This window comes from Oncorhynchus tshawytscha, linkage group LG09, assembly GCF_018296145.1.
Source record: "Oncorhynchus tshawytscha isolate Ot180627B linkage group LG09, Otsh_v2.0, whole genome shotgun sequence".
NCBI classification, from domain to species: Eukaryota; Metazoa; Chordata; class Actinopteri; order Salmoniformes; family Salmonidae; genus Oncorhynchus; species Oncorhynchus tshawytscha.
The window spans coordinates 46,392,729-46,408,599 of record NC_056437.1 but is presented as its reverse complement, the minus strand read 5'-3'; the positions used below and the strand labels follow the sequence as shown (position 1 = coordinate 46,408,599).

At 44.4% G+C, this 15,871-nt stretch overlaps 1 protein-coding gene across 1 annotated transcript in view; it reads left to right on the top strand.

Moving 5' to 3' along the window:
- The window catches only part of LOC112259138 (alpha-tectorin-like), a 78,180-nt gene that overhangs the window by 13,464 nt on the left and 48,845 nt on the right, over positions 1–15,871 (top strand). The window contains exons 6-7 of the mRNA XM_042327857.1: positions 35–161; positions 543–659. Of these exons, the coding sequence (XP_042183791.1) occupies positions 35–161; positions 543–659 (244 nt within the window). The remainder of the gene's footprint in view (positions 1–34; positions 162–542; positions 660–15,871) is intronic.

The window sequence follows — 15,871 nt, the reverse complement described above, 5'->3', positions numbered from 1 at the left end:
TTTGTGTGTGTGTGTGTGTGTGTTTGTGTTAAAGGACTGAACCGATGGGAGGACATAGAAAGGCTGAATTTCTTCCCTAAGCTGGAGGAGGTGAGGCTGATGGGGCTTCCCTTACTGCAGCCCTACACAAACAAAGAGAGACGCAGCCTCACCGTGGCACAGTGAGTACACACACACACATTTTAGTCATTTAGCAGACGCTCTTATCCAAAGTGACAGTGCATTAATGTTAAGGTAGCTAGGTAAGACAACCACATTGCACAGTCATAGTACGTCAAACCTTTCCTCAATAAAGCGGCTATCAGCAAAGTCACTGCTAGTAAGAAAATACAAGTGTTTGTGTTAGTTCAAGAAAGGTGCAAATACAAACGGTAGGATGTGATTTTATCTATTTGTTTTTTAATCGGTCGGGGAGGGCAAGTGCTGTGGGATTATTCAAGGTACCTTTTGAAGAGGCACACACACACACACAATTGAATACACACCTGTTTGATTTGACACACGTCACACACACTCATACATATTCTTTGTCCTTTTTGCAGGTTGCCATCTGTGTCTGTGTTAAACGGTAGTGTGGTGACGGAAGGGGAGAGAGAAGACGCTGAGAGGTTCTTCATCAGACACTACCTGGACCTTCCTGAAGAGACGCTGCCTCATAGGTACTGCTGACACACACTAGTTTGTTGAAGTGGAGCTTTGTCAGAGGAACTGTAAAACAGGTGCATACATACGTTTTTCTTCTGATAAGAACAACCTCATGTAAAACTTATCTCTGGTTCATAATAGCAAGAGCCCTCCTCTGAGACACCTACTGTACCTTAACAATGGACGGGAATCACTTTGATTCACTACCTCTCAGCTACCTCCTACCTCTTTCTGCTTATGTTAACTCCCCCCAGTGTTCTATTGTCATCTCAGGACTTCTCAGGCGGTAGGTTTGGTTTGGGCCTATGCTGGAAAACTGATTGGCCTGTGCTTTTTGCCAGCCACATTCCACTTAACCTTAGGAGAATGCAAGGGAGGAAGAGCGTGTTCCCTGACTGGGGGAAAGTAACATTTGCGAGACAATGGCGTCAGTCTCTGCCCACTCAATGACTTCTTTGTGCCTTGGAATACTCAGATCGGAAAACCGATACACAAGGTGGCAGGTAGATTTTTATTTTTTACCCTCTTTCGCTCGTTCACCCTCTCTTTTTTTCTTTCTTAGGGGGGGATCGAGAGGTTGACTCATTTCCGTGTGTAACCGGAGCTGATGTAGCCCAAAACTTGACTCCAAACCAACACAGTGTCTCAGATTAATAAGGGTACTGCAATGGAAGTGTCTGAAAGCCACAAACTATTCTCTTTAGGTTTTCTTTTTCTCTTTGCATTTTAAAAGCAAGGAGCGAGAGAGAAAGTGTTTACTTGCTCTTGGATCTAAGCCTGTTTCTTTGTGTATGTGTGCATGTGTGGGTACACATGTGGACGTGTGTGAGAGTGTGTTGGATGCGGTCAGTGAGCACTGGGAAGGACTTAGGCGGCCGGGCTATCCCCTTTTGGCGGAGGTGCTATGAGAGAGGAGGGGCTATGAGAGGGGTGGGTAAGGATAGAAGGGAGAGGATTGGGCTTAGGATAAGGAGAGAGAAAGAAAGCAGGGCCTACAGAGAAGGGTAGAAGGGAGAGATGAAGGGGCTTATGGTGTGAAGAGAAGGGTGAGATGCGGCGTGGGGTAATTAGTAAGAGACAGAGAAGAGGAATTGAGGGGATTACCAGGGAAGTGACTAGGCAGCTGAGGTGGATTAAAGAACAGAGAGAGAAGCATGAAACACCAGAGATCAGTTACAGGGCAGTTACAAGGTAAGGTATTAGCCACACACAGAGGAGGCTGGTGGGAGGAGTTATAGGAGGATGGGCTCATTGTAATGGATGGAATGGTATTAATGGAATGGAGTCAAACATATGGAAACTGTGTTTGACTCCATTTTGTTTATTCAATTCCAGCCATTACAATGAGCCCGTCCTCCTATAACTTCTCCCACCAGCCTCCCCTGGACCCAATACATTTAGCTGTGTATAGAAACACAGGTATTAAATTAATGCCACCGCTTTCTTCAGGCACCACACTAAGCTAGGACCATTAGAAATTGCATTTAGCATTACCATACCTCACTCTCAATATAATTTACAGGGGTACAATATACAAGTTTCCACATTAAATGAGACCTTTGAGTGAATGAAAAATGGGTTTCTCACAGGATGGCACTTTCTGCATTGACTGAGGGGTTAGAGGAGAATTCCCGTGGCGCTTGCTGCTTTAGACTGAAACTCTGGCTACACACACACACCCACACTGAAACCCTAGCCAGGCGGGGTTTTCAGCGAGGAAGGGGGAAATTGGTTTGATTGTCCCAACTGTTACAGTAGCTTTGAAAATAGGCTTTCCTCTGGGATTTTATTTAATCGTTCCTTATCGCTAACTCAGCGTTCCCTCAAGGTGGGTGAGCGCTTTCTCACGGCTGAGAGAGCGGTAGAGGGCTCGCTGTGTTTCCGAACGAGCACATACCACTCTTATCAAATATACACAAACACTCATTCACTCACACACATTTGTCCCAACTTACCCCCACAGTGTCAGAGAAAGCTGTTTTCTTGGATAGCGGTTAGTCCAAGGATAATACGATAGGCTTTGTGTGGACCCCAGGAAGGGTAGGTGCTGCTTTTGCAACAGATAATGGGGATCCTAATAAAATACCAAACTGCCAAACTACCATGTGGCCCGCAGCCTCTCTTTTTATAGGACCACAGATCAATTTCCAAATACTTTTTATAAAAGTGTGTGAAGAACAGTCGGGGTGAGGTTGTGCATCAGCAGTTTTTCCCTTGGTATGTCAGTCACTGACAGTCACTCAATTAGCCCTTAGCTGACTTTTATTTTATTGCAAGTTAGTCTTGCGGCTAGCTATGTAAACTTGTAGTAAACATTGTCTAATTAACAACCGGTGGGCCCCATTGATTTTGTTAGTCACTCTCCATAAGATATCATATTAAAAACTGCAAACATTTCTCTCCACCTAATGGCAAAATGGGTAAAATTTCAGTAAATTAGCTGTAAAATTGCACATTTTTCCCTCCGTCCCATCGCAAAATGAGTAAAATTGCATGAAATTAGTTATAAAATTGCCTAGTCTTTTCTCTGCCCAATGGCAAAATGTATAGATTTGCAGGAAATGAACTCTGAAACTCGAATATATTTTGCTTACGGCCCCCAACAATCTGGGGCCGGCTCTGACTCCATGTGTGGGTATAGATATGGGTAAACAGTAGGATTGGGCGGCATCCAGATTCTCATGTCGTCATACTGTCCTTCTCTCACCCTGGGATTTACGGTATTACCAGCTTAGTACACAAGTGGGCGCCGAAAAACCCAGCCAGAAACATCATTTGACGTCTATTACCAGAATGCTAACAACATTTGCATAAGTAATAGTGAATTTAAATGGAGGCTGCTAGCTAAATATGCTAATGAGCGCAAACGAAAATAAACAAATTGCAAAGACAGGCAATCTAGCTCATAAAGTTATGCATACAGCGTATTTGGAAAGTAGTCAGACCCATTGACTTTTTACACATTTTATGTTTCAGCCTTATTATTAAAAAAATACAAATTAATCCCCACATCAATCTACACGCAATACTCCCAGTCCTACTGCTGAAAAACATCCCCACAACATGATGGCCACCACTGTGCTTCACCGTAGGGATGGTGCCAGGTTTCCTCCAGATGTAACGCTTGGCATTCAGGCCAAAGAGTTCAATCTTGGTTTCATCAGATCGGAGAATCTTGTTTCTCATGGTCTGAGTGTCCTTTAGGTGCCTTTTTGGCAAACTCCAAGTGGGCTGTCATGTGCCTTTTTTACTGAGGAGTGGCTTCCATCTGGCCGCTCTTCCATAAAGGCCTGATTGGTGGAGTGCTGCAGAGATGGTCGTTCTTCTGGAAGTTTCTACCATCTCCACAGAGGAACTCTGGTGCTCCATCAGGTTCTTGGTCACCTACCTGACCAAAGCTCTTCTCCCTTGATTGCTCTCGGAAGAGTCTTGGTTGTTCCAAACTTCTTCCATTTAAGAATGATGGAGGCCATTGTGTTCTTGGGGACCTTCAATGCTCCAGAAATGTTTTGGTACCCTTCCTCAGATCTGTGCCTCGACACAATCCTGTCTCGGAGCTCTATGGACAATTCCTTTCGACCTCGTGGCTTGGTTTTTGCTCTGACATGCACTGTCAACTGTGGGACCTTATATAGATGTGTGTGTGCCTTTTACAAATTGTGTCCAATCAATTGAATTTACCACAGGTGGTTTCCAATCAAGTTGTAGAAACATCTCAAGGATGATCAAAGGAAACAGGATGCACCTGAGCTCAATTGCGAGCAAAGGGTCTGAATAATTCTGTAAATATGGTATTTTTATTTTATAGAATTTTTCTTAGCAAAATTGTCTTTACCTTTTTTGTTGTTGTTGCTTTGTCATTGTGGGGTATTGTGTGTAGGTTGATGAGGATTCTTTTTTAAATTCATCCATTTTAGAATAAGGCGGTAATGTAACAAAATGTGGAAAAAGTGAAGGGGTCTGAATACTTTCCGAATGTGGGCGGGGGATTGATCCAGTGGCCTACAAAAGGCTCTAATAGGGTGTCATAGCCCCCCCCCCAAAAAAAATCAGTAAGCATTGGCCATTTATTACATCACTTTTTTCACATGGTGGGGTCAAATGTATTTTTAAATAAAAATTAGGTCACGGGCCAAAAATAATTCGGAATCCCTGCCATAATGTATGCATAAGAGCGCCTGCCAAAACTGACCAATCGCCACCATTCTCTCTACCAAATGACAAATCCTAACCTCCGGTCCATTCTGTCTGGTCTCCACAGGTACCATGTCCTGGTGTCCAAGTACGGACGGCTTGCCCCGCTTGCCGAAGTGGACTTGCGTCCGCGCTGCATGGCCACGCTGGAGGTGCGCTGGGGCGAGCGGACGGAGACTCTAAGCTTGCGGTTGGAGCAGACAGTCGGAGAGCTCAAGAAGGAGCTCAGGGCCCTGGTGGACCTGCCAGCCAACGGCATGCGGCTGTACTACATCGCCCGCGAGCTAGGCTCCGCACTGGGACCTGAGGAGATGAAGTACGGCAGTCGGGCACTCCACTCGTACATGATCCAAGATGGAGATGAGATCCTGGTGGTGCCCAAGACTAAGAGCCGCACAATCTCGTCCACCTCCTTGGACTCCTAAGAAGTGTGTGTGTGTGTGTGTGTGACAGGACTTATTTATAGACTGACCAGCTTCTGGACACCAACTGTCTACGCTGTCTTTTATTTAATTTTTTTGATGTTTCTTGGTAAAGCACCTTACTGTATATATATTAATATATATATACACACACACATATGACTTAGTGTGCGTGTTCCAATTTTGGCTTGGTGTGAAGCATCGCTATTGTCAGACGCTGGTGGCACGTCACACCACTGAGATTTTCCATTGTATTTGGTTGGTCAAAATAGAGCCCAGAATAGTATTTTATCAGAAATATTAGTTTTTAAGTAATGTTAGCACAATTAGCATACCCTCCCTCTCTCACCCAATTCTTAAATCATGTGCTTCAGATATCCCAAGATAACCCCTGAGTCAGAATCACAGAGGGTGGTGCGCTGAGAGAGACACTTCATTGAGCTTTGAGGATGATAGAGCTTGTGACACATAGAGACCACACGGAACATCACTGACCCCAACTCACTCAGGCGATCTGGCAGAAAGAGACAAGACGAGGCCAAATAGAAGGGGTTGGGTTGGTGGGCAGTTGCTATTAAAGGTGGAGAGAGACGGGGATCTGGAGAAGGAGGTGCACTCGGGTTGCTGTAGGTCTTCCTGCTGTCTGATTCCACATGAAGGGAGCAGCTCTCTCCTCTGCTGAGGGGGAGTGGGTGTTGGAGGGAGAGGCGGTGAACCCCAGGCCAGCCTCACTGAGTAACCACATACCGGCTGCTGTGTCACAGTAACTTCCTCTGTGCTTGGATTACAATGGGTTCACCCAACGGGCAGTGGCCTTCCTCACCTCTTGCTCTCTCTCTCTCTCTCTCTCTCCATCTTCCTCTCTCCCCCATCATCCACACCTCACATCCGTCTCACACACCCAACACCTCTTACTGGAACCAGTGTCCACTGTTTTAGTATACCATGGGTCAACAATGTGGCCCCAGAATTTGTGCTCTCCCATTGGTTCATATTGTCTAATAGGTGTCTTTAGATTCAGAGACCTCCAATTCTTGGAAAGATGTGAGAAATGCCCTATGGTAATCATATTTTGTTGCTGCCCAGTCCAAAGTCAATTTCACTCTGCTTTGGCGTCAGAGGTTAGCTACTCTTCTTATACATGGGAGAAATCAGTAAACCAAGGTGACGAGGAAACTGGGTTTATTTACCAATCACTCTACCAATTTATATATCCCTTTTTAATCTGAATTCCTCTTTGATCTTTTTACTTTAAGTATTATGCAAAGTTTGCACCGGTGCAAAAGCTAAATGAGCGTGGCCCTCAGTCTGTCAGCGCTAGGCTTTGTTTAGAAAAGTAGATGGATCTCAACCTTTTGGGAATTATTTTAGGCACGTCACAGGTGCTTCTTGATCCGTTAATGTTGTGTTCGCATGGTTGGTAATGGTAAAGTATGCAATATAATGTATGTGGGCTGGGATCGTGGTTGGAATTTTAAAAATAGTGAGCCGTCATTTACTATGGAGGATTGCATGGATTTGTAACTTAATCTTGAGGGACCTACGATAAGAGTGTATGTTATAGTACATAGTGTATCTCCTATGTTTTTATGTTATGTTTTTTGGAAGATGATCAGATTGATAATTATCAAAGTGATTCAGATTTTTTTTCTGAATGCTTCAATGCCTCCAGTTTCAAGAAAATTCTGTCCCTTTTTATCTTTGCTTAAAATCAAACTTACTGTACACACAGAGATCATTTATGGACATATGTTACCTGCTGACTGTTGTTAAATCTGACTTTATGTAATACATGTCTGTCTAAGACCCTGTAAAATAATCTTGCTATATGTATTTCAGATGGTATTTATCTACGGGATAACAATGGGTATTTTCTGATCCTCACTGTACACACACACACACACACACACACACACACACACACACACACACACACACACAGTACGTCAAAGAATTCTACATAGTTGGTTACTTTGTATCAGTGAATGCCAAAGAAACCAGGATGAAATTGTTAAACAGTATGATTAGGATAGCCTCATATTATTTCCAAGTAAATATCGGACTAAAGACGAATAAAGCGTTACTTTTTTTGGTTTACTTTTTAATATACGTGCTTTGTTCATAACCAAGTGGGAAGGTGGAAAAATCCACTTGAACGTCCCTCCAACTGGTAATTGTTCATCAAACTCCAGGCATTTACATTTGTTGGAAGACATGAAAATAAAGATCTATGGCCACGCAATGGCCATGTCGGTCTCCGGAACTGGCTTGAAGAGGGCAGTCCATAAGCGCAGACGAATGATGTCAAGGATCTGGAAAGGATTCTGTCAGCTTTATTAAATAGTACCCTCAAAACACCCGTCTCAACATCAACGGTGAAGAGGCGGCTCCGGGATGCTGGCCTTCTAGGCAGAGTTCCTCTGTCCAGTGTCTGTGTTCTTTTGCCCATCTTTTCTTTTTATTGGCCAGTCTGAAAAATGGCTTTTTCTTTGCAACTCTGCCTAGAAGGCCAGCATCCCGGAGTCGCCTCTTCACTGTTGACGGTGAGACTGGTGTTTTGCGGGTACTATTTAATGAAGCTGCCAGTTGAGGACTTGTGAGGCATCTGTTTCTCAAACTAGACACTCTAATGTACTTGTCTTCTTGCTCAGTTGTGCACCGGGGCCTCCCACTCCTCTTTCTATTCTGGTTAGAGCCAGTTTGCGCTGTTCTGTGAAGGGAGTAGTACACAGCGTTGTACAAGATCATCAGTTTCTTAGCAATTTCTCGCATGGAATAGCCTTCATTTCTCAGAACAAGAATAGACTGACAAGTTTCAGAAGAACGGTTTTGTTTCTGGCCATTTTGAGCCTGTAATCAAACCCACAAATGCTGATGCTCCAGATACTCAACTAGTCTAAAGAAATACAGTTGTATTGCTTCTTTAATCAGAACAACAGTTTTCAGCTGTGCTAACATAATTGCAAAAGTGTTTTCTAATGAGCAATTATCCTTTTAAAATGATTAACTTTGATTAGCAAGCACAGCGTGCCATTGGAACACAGGAGTGATGGTTGCTGATAATGGGCCTCTGTACGCCTATGTAGATATTCATTTTTTTTTTAAATCAGCCGTTTCCAGCTACAATAGTAATTTTAAGCCATTTCCAGCTACAATAGTCATTTGCAACATTATCAATGTCTACACTGTATTTCTGATCAATTATGTTATTTTAATAGACACAAAAATAGCTTTTCTTTCAAAAACAAGGACATTTCTAAGTGACCCCAAACTTTTGAGCGGTAATGTATGTACGTGTAAGTCACCACCATGGAGCACAAGTCTTCCAACTGGAGCCGAGCCAGTCCAGTCTCACAACCGCCCAGATCACTGCAACAACTTGGCTGCAAGGTAATCAGGCTTAATTGGTGTCACCAAACCTGGAGGTGCCGAAAGCTCCTCCTCCCCTCACTCCCCATCTTCCAGGCAGTGTGTGAACCATACAAGACACATTTGGCTGATGCCATCAGTGTCACACTCCGCCAATTCTGGGTGTTTGCTTAAAGCATCCAGCCCGACGGCTCCCAATCCCAACCTCCAGTCCCAGCAGAGGCTCTGTCACTACGCAACAGATGGGGCTGAGGTCCCCTCGGCCTGGGCCTTCTCTGACTGGAGCAGCAGGGCCGCAAGTTCAAGTTCCTCTACAGAGGGAACACTGGGCTGGCTTGGGGTTACCAGGCTGTGACAACAGGGCTGTCCCGTTAATGCAGGGTCACGCCAAAGTTGGGAGGTGGTGGGGGTTGAGATGTTGCGTTACCTCTTCGCACCCTTGTCCCGTACCCAAGGCCAGGCCCGGGGAGGCTGTATCCTGATCTCCCCCATTGCATTATGGAAGCAAGGGCAGTGAGGGCTGAACGGAGCCAATTGTGTGCCCAGGAGTAGGAGTCGTTTGGGAATGTGAGGTTTGGGTTACCACAAGGAGTTTCTACATTGTGGAGGAAAGAAGAGGAGAGGAGGGCAAGGCGAGGCTAACTGCTGGGTATAGGGGGGAGGTTAGAGGGTTGATATGGAGTGGCCCACTCTGGGGATTGAATGTCTCTCGCACTGAGCTCACCCGTAACCCAGTCTAAGGACCATTTTTTTGGAAGGTCAAGCTTGATGGGCTCTCCAGAACTTTTGATGTTCAATGCGCCAGACTTTATTCCCACAAAATACCCTCACCTGTCACTGGGTGGTCCCACAGAAACTGTTGATGTAATGCTTTTATGACTTATTGATGTAACTGATCAGACCGTTTCAATCATTGCTATTTTATTTTCTCAGCTTTTAACAATTGAAACTACAATCAGACCATTTAGAAGTAAACCTCCTTGTCAGCAAGACTGTTCCTAGAAATATCTGTTCTTCATTGAGGAATAGATGTGTGCTACCTTACATGGGGCAAATATGCAACGTCACCTCAGCTGAGCTCACTATGTAACAACAGATTATACAACACTGTCCCCATTCCCAGTGAGCTAAATGGAGGGAGAGGGAGTGAAAGACCTTTATCCTCTCACTATCCATGTTGTGTTGTCACATGTTGCTGCCTTGCTATGTTGTTGTCTTAGGTCTCTCTTTATAGAAGTGTTGTGTTGTCTCTCTTGTTGTGATGTGTGTTTTGTCCTTAATTGTATTTATTTATTTTTTTAATCCCAGGCCCCCGTCCCCGCAGGAGGCCTTTTGGTAGGCCGTCATTGTAAATAAGAATTTGTTCTTAACTGACTTGCTTAGTTAAATAAAGTAAACTATCATGTTGGCTACTGAAGTGTGTGTGTGTGTGTGTGTGTGTGTGTGTGTGTGTGTGTGTGTGTGTGTGTGTGTGTGTGTGTGTGTGTGTGTGTGTGTGTGTGTGTGTGTGTGTGTGTGTGTGTGAGAGTCCATGCGAGAGTGGGAGTTCAAGTGAGAAAATCAGGCCTATTGTCCCCATCTCAATTCCTCCTACTTCTCCCCGTCCTCGACATTTCCCAAAACACCGGCCGTTAGCACAGGAGGATCTCGGTCCCGGCAGGCCCACTGGGAACATGTTTTTTTTGTTGTCCCCTTTTGGTGTGTTGCTCTCTTTTCACAGGTTGGTAAAGAGTATATGCATTTACACAACAACGCATGGGAGGAGTAAAATAATCCACCACAAAGAGCCCCTACACTGGTCAATGGGAGCCCCAGGTCAGCCCTCAGTCCTGCAGCCTTTGACACGTCCTGCTCCCCCTCGCTCCAGTTACCTCCACTGTCCCCCTTGCAACAAAGACCCAACTGAGTCCCCTCTCCTTCCCAGACCCTATCAGAACGGATCTTATCTCTCCAGGATCTATGGAAATGAGGTACGCTGTGTGCCCATGTAAATGAGGCCATTCCTAATTAAAGAGAACACAGTGTGTCCAAAGTGACTCATGTTAATTCTGTAAGTAGAACTACCCAAGGTCTTGAAAAAGCAGGGTTTAAGCCTGTGTGTGGTTTTTCTCTCTTTGTTTCTCTCTCTCTTTTTGCAATCTACTGCAGAGATAGCCTGCAGAGTTCTGTCTTACTATCCAGGTCTGTGCCCAAACAGTTCGAGCCTCTACTTTTAAAAATCCACCTTTCCAGAAATAAGTTTCTCACTGTTGCCGCTTGTCATAGACCCCCCTCAGCCCCCAGCTGTGCCCTGGACACCATATGTGAATTGATTGCCCCCCCATCTATCTTCAGCATTCGTACTGTTAGGTGACCTAAACTGGGATATGCTTAACACCCCGGCCATCCTACAATCTAAGCTAGATGCACTAAATCCCACACAAATTATCAAGGAACCTACCAGGTACAACCCTAAATCTGTAAACATGGGCACCCTCATAGATATCATCCTGACCAACTTGCCCTCCAAATACACCTCTGCTGTCTTCAACCAGGATCTCAGCGATCACTGCCTCATTGCCTGAGTCCGTAATGTGTCCGCGGTCAAATGACCACCCCTCATCACTGTCAAACGCTCCCTAAAATACTTAAAAGATAAAGATAAATAAATGACCTTATCCTGTCAGTAGAAGTTGCCTGGTTGTTCTTTAAAAGTGCTTTCCTCACCATCTTAAATAAGCATGCCCCATTCAAAAAATGTAGAACTAAGAACAGACACAGCTCCTGGTTCACTCTTGACTTGACTGCCCTTGACCAGCACAAAAACATCCTGTGGCATACTGCATTAGCATCGAATAGCCCCCTCGATATGCAACTTTTCAGGGCAGTCAGGAACCAATATACACAGTCAGTTTGGAAAGCAAAGGCTAGCTTTTTCAAACAGACATTTACATCCTGTAGCACTAATTCCAAACAGTTTTGGGACACTGTATATGAAGAATGAAGAATAAGAGCACCTCCTCCCAGCTGCCCACTGCACTGACGCTAGGAAACACTGTCACCACCGATAAATCTGCGATAATCGAGAATTTCAATAAGCATTTTTCTATGGCTGGCCATGCTTTCCATCTGGCTACCCCTACCCCGGCCAACAGCTCTGCAACCCCGCAGCAACTTGCCCAATCCCCCGCAATTAGCTGATGTTCTGAAAGAGCTGCAAAATCTGGACCCCGACAAATCAGCTGGGCTAGACAATCTGGACCCTCTCTTTCTAAAATTTTCAGCCGAAATTGTTGCAACCCCTATTACTAGCCTGTTCAACCTCTCTTTCGTATTGTCTGAGATCCCTAAAGATTGGAAAGCTGCCGCGGTCATCCCCCTCTTCAAAGGGGGAGACAGTCTAGACTCAAACTGTTACAGACCTATATCCATCCTGCCCTGCCTTTTCTAAGGTCTTCAAAAGCCAAGTTAACAAACAGATCACGGACCGCTTCGAATCCCACCGTACCTTCTCCGCTATGCAATCTGGTTTCCGAGCTGGTCATAGGTGCACTTCAGCCACGCTCAAGGTCCTAAATTATATCATAACCGCCATCGATAAAAGACAGTACTGTGCATCCGTCTTCATTGACCTGGCCAAGGCTTTTGACTCTGTGAATCGCCGCATTCTTATCGGCAGACTCAATAACCTTGGTTCCTTAGATAACTGCCTCGCTTGGTTCATCAACTACTTCTTAGATCGAGTTCAGTGTGTCAAATCAGAGGGCCTGTTGTCCGGACCTCTGGAAGTCTCTATGGGGGTGCCACAGGGTTCAATTCTCGGGCTGAGTCTTTTCTCTGTGTATATCAATGATGTCGCTCTTGCTGCTGGTGATTCTCTGATCCACCTCTACGCAGACGACACCATTCTGTATACATCTGGCCCTTTAGACACTGTGTTAACAAACCTCCAAACAAGCTTTAATGCCATACAACACTCCTTCCGTGGCCTTCAACTGCTCTTAAATGCCAGTAAAACTAAATGCATGCTCTTCAACCGATCGCTGCCCACACCTGCCCGCCCGACTAGCATCACTTCTGACTTAGAATATGTGGACAACTACAAATACCTAGGTGTCTGGTTAGACTGTAAACTCTCCTTCCAGACTCACATTAAGCATCTCCAATCCCAAATTAAATCTAGAATCAGCTTTCTATTTTGCAACAAAGCATCCTTCACTCATGCTGCCAAACATACCCTCGTAAAACTGACTATCCTACTGATCCTTGACTTAGGCGATGTCATTTACAAAATAATCTCAAACACTCTACTCAACAAATTGGATGTAGTCTATCACAGTGCCATCTGTTTTGTTACTAAAGCCCCATATACTACCCACCACTGTTACCTGTATGCTCTCATTGGCTGGCCCTCGCTACATATTCGTTGCCAAACCCATTGGCTCCAGGTCATCTATAAGTCTTTGCTAGGTAAAGCCCCACCTTATCTCAGCTCATTGGTCACCATAGCAACACCCACCATAGCACGTGCTCCAGCAGGTATATTTCACTGGTCATCCCCAAAGCCAACACCTCCTTTGGTCATCTTTCCTTACAGTTCTCTGCTGCCAATGACTGGAACGAATTGCAAAGGTCACTGAAGCTGGAGACTTATATCTCCCTCACTAACTATAAGCATCAGCTGCCAGAGCAGCTTACCGATCACTGTACACAGCCCATCTGTAAATTTCCCACCCAACTACCTCATCCCCATATTGTTATTTTTTTGCTGTTTTGCACCCCAGTATCTCCATTTGCACATCATCATCTGCACATCTATCACTCCAGTGTTAATGCTACATTGTAATTATTTCGCCACTGTGGCCTATTTATTGCCTTGCCTCTCTAATCTTACTACATTTGCACACACTGTATATATTTATATATATACTTTTCTATTGTTTTATTGACTGTACATTTGTTTATCCCATGTGTAACTGTTGTTGTTTTTGTCGTACTGCTTTGCTTTATCTTGGCCAGGTCACAGTTGTAAATGAGAACTTGTTCTCAACTGGCCTACCTGGTTAAATAAAGGTGAAATAAAACATTTAAAACATTTGGCTGGGTCTGAGCTTCTCAGGTGGAAAGCTTTAGTCATACAGAGACACGGACAGGGCTGAGGGGAGGAATCAGGACTCAATCCAAGGGGCTGGCATCTATGTCCGAAATCATCTTTGTTGTAACTGTTTTGTCTTCCATGATTGGAGGGGAATAAGGTTTGGTTTCAATAATTTGCCTTTGCTTGTGTAGTCTTTCTGCCCTCATTTCCAGGATATCTCATTTGCTCTCCCTCACTTTCCCTCTCCCTCTCTGCCCACTCAAAGTCCCCCTCCCTACCTACTACTTTGATCTCAGATTAAGTTGAACACTATCCCTGGTAAAAATTTGCACCTGCCTCTTTTAGTAAAGTTCCTTCCAGAGCTTTGGCAGGGGCTTACACTTTTGCCGCCCCTCTCATACAAGGAATCTCTTTCTTCCTGTTCCTTTCGATATCCATTGCATGCCCTAGGCAAGGATTTTGGCTGTTTTCTGGGACTTCCATTTTAACAGTACCGGTAATCCTGCTGGAAGTGAACGAGAAGCGCCCCTCTGTTTGGACGTCCACCCCCCCCCTCCTCCCCTCCCATTTTCACCATAACTACTGCCACCCCTCCGTCTTTTTCCAGGCCTCTCTTCACTTCTTTTAAACTCTGTGGATGGTTCCCAGTTGGATAAAACACATCTGTGTACTGGAGGAAGGCTGGTGAGAGTGGTGAGGGGTTAAATGTCCGTGTCCTGAAGACAGGTGAGTGGTCCATCTATCTACCTCGTCCTCTAGCTCTCTTTCTGTCTCTCTCCTCTCTCCCTTTCCCTCCAACACGTGCATCACCAAATTGATGGACAGGTGAGCTGCATCTGAATCTGACTCCCGGACAGGTGTATGTTCAAACTCGTTTATCCTTGGAATTTCATCGTTTTTTTAAAGATATTACAGAAATTCCTAACATGGTGGATTATCCTTGTTACTGGTATTCATGTTGTATTTAAGGTTTCATGACAGTTTATAGCCTCACCCAGTTCAGCTCTTAGGAAAACAGGACATGAGAGCAAAAAGGACTTCATACTGCTTTATGAACATGTGTATGGTGATATCGCATAGGGAAGATGACAGTGCCATCCTTGGCATTTGGTCTTAGAATGTCATCTCTGTGTCATTAGTTAATACTGTATTACGATTTGATGTTGCAGGTTCTAATAATGCCTACTGCTGAGCATCCGACACTATAGTTTTTGACTTGACAACATGTATGTGCTAATGTTGTAATTTAGAAGTTTATCAGTCTGTCATTTCGTATCTCAGGAGCATTAGCCAACAGTCCTTAATCTATTTATGTATTGAAGATGCATGGCAATAATGCTGCATTATTTGAATGTTCTGCTAGATGTAATTGGCATGAATTGGATGATTTTCTACAGTTGTTTTCTGTTCTATTTGTTGTAGCTAGAGTAGACTCCTCCTGATACAGTCAGAAGTTTAGGGCACTGGATTGTGGCCCCAGAGGGGTTGTGTTTACACCACTATAAGAGCCCTTTTTTGTTACAACCCTCAGTGCAGTCCCCAGGCTTTATCTCAATTGTTCTGTTGAAACATTATGGAGTAAATGCCTGTCAGATAACGTGTGGGGGAACTGAAGGAGTGAAAATAGGGGTTGTGGTAATCTCTGTGTTGACAAAGCATGACGACAGGGCGATGACTGAACAATGGCCCCCTCTCACCAGGGTCCACTAACCTTGGCACCTGAACACAATTTACCATCAGGCTGAATACTGTACACGCATTAAAGAGATGGCCGTGTAGATTTGGAAGAGATAATTAATTCACATCACATTCCTCAGAGATCACGTTGAGGATAATGTTACACTAACTTCTAAACCTAATTCTAACACTAATTATACTTTAACCCTAAGCCCCCCTAGATATAGCATTTTACCTTCTGGGGACTAACAAAATGTCCCCAATAGGTCACAGGTATAGTTAAACATGTCCACACACACACACACAGACACAGACACAGACAGAAGTAGAAATAAATTATATTATTATTAGTTTTTTATACAATACAACCACCACAAGAAATGTAGTATTTCAGAAAGCTCTCATCCTGAAATTCACTCTCGCTGAAGGACCCTAGTCTCTCCTGTGAAACACCTTTCTTGTCATTTTGAATATAAGGAGTGTTTTC